Genomic DNA, 9,124 nt, shown 5'->3' on the forward strand with positions numbered 1-9,124 from the left:
CCCTCTCTATCGAGTAATTATAAAGTAATGTAACATGTATATGATTTTTTTGTTTATAATGTTTATCTTATTTAAAAATTTATAAAAATATTATTTATTTTGTTTGTGGCTTACTTTATTATAAAAAACTTTAAACACAACTTATTACTTTTTATATTTATACCAAATTTTTAATAAGACAAATGGTCAAACGATGCAATAAAAAAACACAGGTAGTAGTTTTAAAGAGAATGTATTTTAGATTTTTAATTACCAAACTTTCACAAAACGAAGTTGTGTCGAATACAGTATACCCTGACTAGGACAGATAATATAAATCTACAAAGCTCGAAACTGTGGTAGTAGTGCCCACTTGCGTTTATGCACGTATGGACAAAAAGATAATGACTAGCGGGTGCTACGATCGTCACAAAAATCAAGATGACCAAAATATTCAGCATCACAAATTCACAAGCTCTACCCGTCTACCCATCGTTTCTACGTTTGCATTTCAACTATTCTGTTTCCCACAATTCACAAGCTATGCACTGTTCAGTCAGAACAATCCACCGTTCAGCCATTCAGCACAAGACCATGTCTATGCAGTTAGAACAATCGACCATTCAGCATTTCAGCACGAGATGTCCCCTTAGCTTTCCGTTTCAACAACTGTAAATCTGTAATCACTGGATATTCTTCCAGCCTTTATCTACTTTTATTTTATTGCTAATACAATTGTACAATCTGCCAATCATAAATTCACCATAACTTACAAGTTACAAGCTTTACCCTACTTGTACAACATCAGGTACAACATGGAACCAAAAGGTGTCAATATAACTTGCGCTGCGGAAACTGAACCACCAATGATGCATCAATCAGTCCGACTCCGCCATCCCTCCCAGATCAGTTTGTGAAGCATCGACGGGGATGCACCCTATTTATTACTCCCGTGGCCTAGCAAGCCAGAGTGAACTCAGGGCACGCAAACGTGAGAAGTAATCGTGTATTGCAAGGAGAGCACGGGCAGCTTGTCGGATTGTCAGAATTCGCTGCATTTGGTGTAAGGTCTGCTGCCGCAAATTGTCAGCCTAGCAGAAAGAAGATTGAAATTACAAATAAGAAAAGAAACACAAACATTTTCAGTAACTTATCAATTCATCAGCAAATTACTATCAAGAGTACATGCTTGCCGAATCAAAAGTAACAGAAATTGCACAGCAATTTGAAATGTATGGCATGATTTTAAAAGACACTTACCTGACGGAGGAAATTCTCAAGGGTCCCAAGTTTTCCCATGGCCATAGCCATTTGACCCATGTAGTTTGCCACGTTCCCTGATGATCCTGATGGGCCAAGGGACCCAGCCAACGTATCTGCCAAGGATTGTTGTAGCGCTTCCATTCCCTGTGATAGAGCATCTTCCGCCTGCTGAGAGGATTGTTGGAGGTTCGATAGTCCCAACAACTGCTGCTCAGTTAAAGGCTCAAGTTGATTCACAAGAAGCTGAAATTTTACAAGAGCTTGAAATTAGTATTACAATGCAGTACCCATTAAAAAAATTTGAAAAATGCCTTTTCTTCTTTAGGATGAAAAGTATCCCTGAGGTATGCTTTTATAATTTCCTTATATGCAGCACATGGCTTATGCACCTTTAGAAGCTCAGAGGAACGAAAACCCCCAAGCCACAAGAAGCACCTTTCAGCAGGTGTTTTCCACATGCCTGAAAGTATATGAAACACATCAGCCTTTGCGGCAACACCCTTCAGCCTGAATATCTCATCATAATGCGCCATTATTCCATCTACAATGAGACGGAGGTCGCTGTCACTTGCATGAGCATTTACTGCTGTCCTCAGCTCATTTATCTGTTTGTTTTGCTCCTCCAACCACCGGGCATATTCTAGATCAAAAGTCATAGCTCCTGTAGAGAAAACGTACTTTATCAGTTCTACCCATAACAAACACTAAAGACACACAAGCAAGTGAACATGGGCGTGTGCGTATACAAAACTTACCATTTCCACTCATAGCATGAGTTTGATCTCCTGAGCTTGAAATGTAGATTCCCTGCAGTACAATATCCAGGTGACATATAAAGCAAGCATCCAAGACATTGAAGCAAAAAAATGCAGTCCACTGGACACTCAATCAACATCAGGCAATTAAAACTTACTTGTTGGCGAGCTTTCTGGATCTCTTGCTCCAGGCTTGCAAGTTTCAGCTTACTGCTCTCTAATTGTTGTACATATGCCTTGAAAAGAAACAAGTACGGTTTTTAATAACATCACTAAATCAAGAAGTGGAAATAGAAATAAATAGTGGATAAGGACAATGCAATAGCTTCAATTCACAAAGTTCAATTGCTTAGCCTAGAATGTATGTTCTCAAGGTTAGAAATACATCAAGAGAAAAAAAAAGACCCTTGCTGGTTAATTATTTCTTGGAAGGGAAGTACCTTCTGAAATTCTTTTGTAATTTACATAAATATCATGAAATGATAAAAAAAATTAGGTGGTTTAAGTGCTAAATAAAATAAAACATATCGGTAGGCCATCCCATTAGTTGCACCAGTATTAGCTATTTATCTCCCTGATTTATAAAACTACAAACCACGGACTTATCTATATTGCTATTGAAAACATGCCCGTATACTCAAGCATGCATGTACATGACAGCCATCCAGCCACTCACCAACTCACCCAGTACTGTGGACACACAAGACAGATGTAAAGTGCAGAAGGGTTATTGAGGTCTACACAATATTCCTACTAGAGCCAGCATCCCAAAATAATCAACCAAATATCAGCTATTAGCATATATGCACAATATCCCTGCTATATAAAAATCACCCATGACCCTGAGTAGGGTGCACCCATAAGCAAATCCATGTCATTTTCACATGATTTCACCATCATACAATTACAGTTCCCTGATAAGCAACCCAAAGTGACCTGAATAATTTAAGGCAAAAAATACTCGCATGCACACAATTGTCAGAGATGATATGGTTGTGTGAATCCTTAGTTGGTGTAGAGGTAGAATATACAGTTCAATTGTGCAATAGAATAAAGATAGTATAAATAATTTTTTATTGTACCTTTTTTCTCAGCCGACTTTTTCTTGCAGCCTCACGATTTTGAGCAAGCCGGCGTAACACCTGTAGAATAACAAATACATTTTCTAAAACCATAATTAAGAAAGTGTAAGTAACATTGCACAACAAATAGGAGATTAATCAAAACCTTTTGGTCCATGGGCTTGTCAGACCTGTCAGACCGATCAGATGAATTAGAAGGCATAATGCCTCCGCTTTGCCCGTCTAACTGCAGAGATTTGTTGGGACAAAATTAGATCAAAAATCTCAGTGCATCAGATATGTAGTGTAATGAGAAGTTCGTCTGTAGCAGACTAGCAGTACATAGAAGCTGGATTCGCAATATGTGACAACTGTTTAGGCAACTCAAGAATTTTAGGCATTTCAGCAGGACATACGAAAAATAAGACTCTTTACATACGAAATTTAATAAATATTTGTTCATCTACAAAATTACAAAGACAAAGCTTGTCCATCTACACATCATACCTAAATAAAAACCATCCAAAATAACACCACACAAAACCAAGATAACAATCTTTGATAACCACCACTGCTAGGCACCCAACCAATTTCAGCATTCCCAGAAAGGCATCAACTGGATAGGACAAGCCTTCTCCATTGAGTAGAGACAGAGTAGAGCAATTTTTGAAAAAATCAGAGCAATTGGCATGGGTAGTTGACTAGTTCAATGGAAGTAGTAGTAATCGTAGTAGATTATTGGTTACTGGCAGCACCTGATGTTTATAACTAAACAAATCAACTTTCAATTTTACCTTAGTAATCAAATTCTTCAGAAACTTGATATCAAAAGATGTGCCTAGTATCAACAAATGTTCTGAAACTCAGGCAGTTTAGCACCAAATCATGTATCATCTTATTATTTGATAGAGTATTTAACAATAACCAGGTGCTTAGTATCAACAAATGTTCTGAAACTCAGGCAGTTTAGCACCAAATCATGTATCATCTTATTATTTGATAGAGTATTTAACAATAACCAGGTGCTCCATGGATATAGCAATTCAAGGCACTCCACACATTACATAGTTTCTGATTGACCATCAGAAATTGTGCTGTTAACTTTGCATGTTCATAATAAATAGTCTGTAGTGTTTCTTTTTGTACAATCACTATCTTGATAAGGTCACATGACCATCACAAAAGAAGCATCAAGTATGAAGTTCAACTGATCATATGCGCCTATGTGGTGCTATCCATGACCTATTTATTAGACCATTAGTCAGCTAGATACAGTACGTCAGTACCTATCTTATTTTGGCTTCTGTGCCTAGCTTGCTTAAATGATCAATCACCAGAAGAATAAACAGAATAGTTACCATTTGATTCTTATCTTCGGTATCCAGAACTGTTGATGTGTCAGTCCTCGAACTAGCATCTGCCATGCCGGGTTCTTCCCAGCTCCAAATAAAGAGACAACAAATTGCTTTGTTGTCCCTTACTTGTCGCAGGTCTGTAGGCCACCCTCAGGTGCCCTAGGATCCGCCAGAGCTGCCACCTATAAATCAAAGCAAAAGCACTGTAAAGGCTGTGCTGTGCATTTAGCAATGACAAAAACTAATAACTCAATTAAGATAGTCGTATCCGTACTTTTATCAAAGGCGCCACCAGATCAAATTAGCTGTGCACGCTGGATCTGCAAAAAACATCCAAATGATTGTAATCATCCAGGATTCACCAAAAATCGAAATCAAGCACCACGCCAAACAGTACCTAACCTTCCTTAAAAATAGTAGTAGTAGCAGATAATAATTCCGATGGCAACAGCTACCAAGTACAGGACGACACCAGTAAGGACGAGAGAGGATTTAAGGCAAAACCAAAAAAAGTCCAGCTATCTCCGAGCTCCTAGCGTCAGTTCCTAAGCTCAGGCCTACCCTCCTCCCACAGCTCACACCAAAGCTTGCGAAGCTTCCACGGAAAGCAGCCGCAGGCGCGCGGCCAACCCCCGCAAAGCGAAAGCCGTCTCCAGCACCAGCACGAGATCGAAGCAAAGCCCCCCTACCGACAGCGAATTCGCGAGCAATCCCAGCCAGCCGCGCGAGAATTGGACGGAATCAGGGCACGGGGGGCGCGCTGCTCCAAGCGACCACCACTAACTCAAGAGCCGCGAAACTAGGGCTTACCTAGAGAGAGAAGCAGGTATCCGCGGCAGGTTTGGGGGGTGGGGGGGTGGGGGGTGGGGGGGAGCGCCCCCGCCGTGTTGGGATTCGGAGGAGGTCAGCTGCCGGCGGCCGCCGCCGCGCGAAGCGGAGTTGGGTGGGGAGGCGGGGTCGAGACGGCAACGCGCGGAGAGGGAGAGGAAGATGGAGAGAGAAATGGGGGGAGGCGGACTCGGGTTGGTCAGAAGGAAGAGAGGGCGAGGAAAGCAGCGGGGGGGAGCGTGCGCTCGAGTCAAAGGGTTGAAACTCCGGGGTGGGGGAGGACCGGCGGGTGGCTGACAGGTGGGACCCGGGCCCACGGAGCAGTGGGGTTTGGTGAGGTAGAGGGACTGACGAGAGCCTAGGGAGGCTACAGGCTATTTTAGGCTTTCCTTGCGTGGGCTAGCACCTGGAGGCTGGAGCTGGACCATTTCATCACGGCTCCCAGTCCCCCCTGTGGTGGCCCTGTGTACTGCTCTCTCCGTCTCCGTCTTCATCTTCTTGTTATATGTACAGCTATATTTTAGATGGGATCAAGTAAATTTTGATGCTTTATAAGTCAAAACTGCTGAGTACTACCTCCATCCAAAATATAAAGATTTGTATTTTGTTTAGCATGTATTAAAGTTAAGAAAAAGTATTTTAAAGCGAGCACAATAGGTGACGTAAACAACCTCTAAAAAATATCACGTCATAGTTATGCTTACATGAAAGAGAGAGAAAATGAGATAGAAAAAAAGTAGACTACATATTTATAATTAGCCCCAGCACGAGTTTTAAAATACCATGTGTGTATGAGAGGTGAACCATATATTGATGATATGATATATATTTGTGTGTTACTATATATACAAGTTGGCTTTATATTAGCTTTTAGTGACATGCAAAGATTTTGGAGCTATTAGTTAGCTCTTTTATTTATCTTGATAGTAGGGCTAGTTCGCAAGTGCACATGACAGTTAGGTTAAATAGCGCATGTAAAACGATAAAAGACATTAGCACATGATTAATTGAGTATTAACTATTATAAACTTGAAATTTGGATTAATTTGATTTTTCTAAATAATTTTCATATATATATAATACATCTTTTAGTAGTTCAGAAAATATGCACATAAAAGAATAGCATTAATTGTTACTTGCGAACATGCCCCTAATCTCTTAACAAGGTAGAAAAAAAGACGAGGATAAAATAAGAAGAATTTTAAATGAGAACTGTGTGACGAAAGAAGTGTATAACTAATCAAGAATTTAAAATAAATATTAAAAGTTGAAAATAGATATATTTGATTTTTAAATAAACTTCTGTAGAAATTTTAGTACGAAATGTACTATAGTAGTTTAGAAAATGTGCTGACGGACATCGATGGAGAAAAGAACGTTGTTGATAGTGCAGAAATGGTTTAATACAATATTTAAATCCTAAATACTTTTATGTCGGGGCGAAAGGAGCAGTAGTAATAAGTACGTATTACTGGTATATGCAAGACTGTACAACACTTTTGTGTGGTTCTGAGTCTTCTGACTTGATGTTGTGATATACACGTATTGTTTTTATAAAACAAATATAATTACTTGCAAGACAAACGTAAAAGGGGGTGTAGCTCATATGGTAGAGCGCTCGCTTCGCATGCGAGAGGCACGGGGTTCGATTCCCCGCACCTCCAGATATTTTTGCTATTCACACAGTTTTTTTTTTTTGCTATGGATCATTATTCTTACCTATTTTTGCTATTCACACAGTTTTTCTTTTTTTTGCTATGGATCATTATTCACTCCATATATTTACCTATTTTTGCTATTCACACAGTTTTTTTTTTGCTATGGATCATTATTCACTCCATATATTTACCTATTTTTGCTATTCACACAGTTTTTTTTTTTTGCTATGGATCATTATTCACTCCATATATTTACCTATTTTTGCTATTCACACAGTTTTTTTTTTTGCTATGGATCATTATTCACTCCATTTTTCACAGCTTTCTTTTGCTATTCACACAGTTTTATTTTTTTTTCTATGGATCATTGTTCACTCCATTTTTCACATAGTTTTCTTTCTTTTTAATATGGATCATTGGAACCTACTTGTTATTTTTTTTTATGTTCACAGTTTTCCTTTTTGTCTATTGATCATTGGAACTTATTTTTTCCGTCCTAAAATAAGATCATTTTTATATTCTCTTGTTAGTTTCAAAATAATTTGATTTTAGACAATCATTGTACTGCAATTCCACTAACAAAACTCAATTCTATAATATATCATCGAATAATTCGTTTTCTTCCTTAATCCTTATATGCCATCTTGTTACTTGTTAGTCAACCATTGCCAAATATCGTTCATACAGAGAAAATAACTATTTTGCTCCTAAATAAAAATGAAATTTTGCACAATGCCATGTCGCATGAAGTAATCTTGGATGATAGAAAAATAAATAATTTTATTTTTCATCAATTACAAAAATAACAAATTATGATCAATGAAATCCATGAGTACACATGGTAACCTACGGGTAAAATACATTTTCACTATGGCATAAAAGAAAGAAAACAAGTTGGCATATTATAGAATTAATGCTTTCGATGGTATATAATGGATTATCTCCTTTTAAAAATATGAAATAAATACATTGGAAATAGATAAAGTGTAAAATAATGTTGTTCGGTGTCTAATAAAGTTGAGCGTAATCTAATATTTCTGCTCTGTATTGATATGTATGGAATGGATCAAAAATAAAGGCTTTTTTAGGATGGAAGGAGCAGTTTTCATTTAATTCTTTTTCTATTCACGGTTTTCTTATGGATCACTGGAACCTCCATTCCTTTTCACAGTTGGGTCATTGGAACCTCCAGTTTTTAGCTATGGATCATTGGGACGTGAAAAGTGGTTCCAATTCTTTTCTTTTTTTTCTCTATGGATCACTCGAACCTTATTCTTCTTCTTCTTCTTTTTCGTTGCTATGGGTCATTGGAACGTAAAAGGTTATCTGAAACATAGTTAATGACGACTGCCAAGTGGTCAGGCTCACATAGGTCACAACGGTTAAGGGGTAGAAGTATTTAGTTGGTGAAATGAAATTTTTTGTGAGTCATATCAGATGTTTGACTAGATGTTGGAAAGAGTTTTTGGACAAAAATGAAAAAACGAATTTCACGACTGGCATGGAAACCATGAGATGAATCTTTTGATCCTAATTAAACCGTCATTAGCGTATGTGGGTTACTGTAGCACTTATGGCTAATCATGTACTAATTAGGCTTAAAAGATTCGTCTCATGATTTCTCATATAACTGTGCAATTAGTTTTTTAATTTATCTATATTTAATACTCTATTTAGGTATCTAAAAATTTGATGTGATGTTTTTGGATGAAAATATCTGGGAAGGAAACTGGGCCTAATAGGGGAAGAGTGGGAGCTTGGTCAGCCACCCGCTGCCTGATCTCGCAGATGGCAGTCACGCGGTCACGCCGCCACGGCGCCAACCGCCTCCAACTAAAATAGAACTTAAGAACATATAAAGGTGATAGCTTTGTTTTTTTATAAAAAAATATCAAACGACATATTTACAGATAAAAATATAATTAATTAATTAATATTTGGTTAACAAAATTTATGCAATATAAGGGGACCCAGTTATATTTATTTCTAAACTCAAAAAAAAAGATGTTAAATTATGTGTTACTGGAGAGCTGCACACTCATTTTGTTTATTTGATATGTAAAAACATCAATAAATTTTTATTAATATAAGGATACATGAAGTTATATGGGATGCAACTCATGTTTACATAAAGTAGCTTATTGCATTACTAAACAGAGTGGTAGAGTTATCACGGGTACGATAAAAAAGCGAAATAATGTATTAACAAAAAAATAATTTATAAA

At 37.7% G+C, this 9,124-nt stretch overlaps 1 protein-coding gene and 1 non-coding gene across 3 annotated transcripts; one reads left to right on the forward strand and one right to left on the reverse strand.

The window, feature by feature from the left end:
* Positions 1 to 655: 655 nt before the first annotated feature.
* LOC102708599 (transcription factor TGA2.2) lies at positions 656 to 5,437 on the reverse strand. 2 transcript variants are annotated; one of them, XM_006649931.3, is made up of 10 exons: positions 5,224 to 5,437; positions 4,688 to 4,733; positions 4,417 to 4,595; positions 3,225 to 3,305; positions 3,080 to 3,139; positions 2,156 to 2,233; positions 1,998 to 2,049; positions 1,632 to 1,903; positions 1,240 to 1,485; positions 656 to 1,070 (listed from the first exon to the last, which is right to left on the reverse strand). In XM_006649931.3, the coding sequence occupies exons 3-10, from the start codon at positions 4,480 to 4,482 to the stop codon at positions 924 to 926; spliced, it is 1,002 nt and encodes a 333-aa protein (XP_006649994.1). In that variant the 5' UTR covers positions 4,483 to 4,595; positions 4,688 to 4,733; positions 5,224 to 5,437; the 3' UTR covers positions 656 to 923. The 2 variants fall into 2 exon arrangements, with proteins under 2 accessions (XP_006649994.1, XP_006649995.1); XM_006649932.3 differs by lacking the exon at positions 5,224 to 5,437 and adding an exon at positions 4,816 to 5,076.
* A 1,395-nt stretch (positions 5,438 to 6,832) lies between these two features.
* On the forward strand, positions 6,833 to 6,905 carry TRNAA-CGC. Its single transcript has one exon. It is a non-coding gene; the product is annotated as a tRNA-Ala (tRNA).
* The last annotated feature ends 2,219 nt before the right edge of the window (positions 6,906 to 9,124 follow it).

The sequence above is a fragment of the Oryza brachyantha genome, chromosome 3 (assembly GCF_000231095.2).
Source record: "Oryza brachyantha chromosome 3, ObraRS2, whole genome shotgun sequence".
Taxonomy (NCBI): Eukaryota; Viridiplantae; Streptophyta; class Magnoliopsida; order Poales; family Poaceae; genus Oryza; species Oryza brachyantha.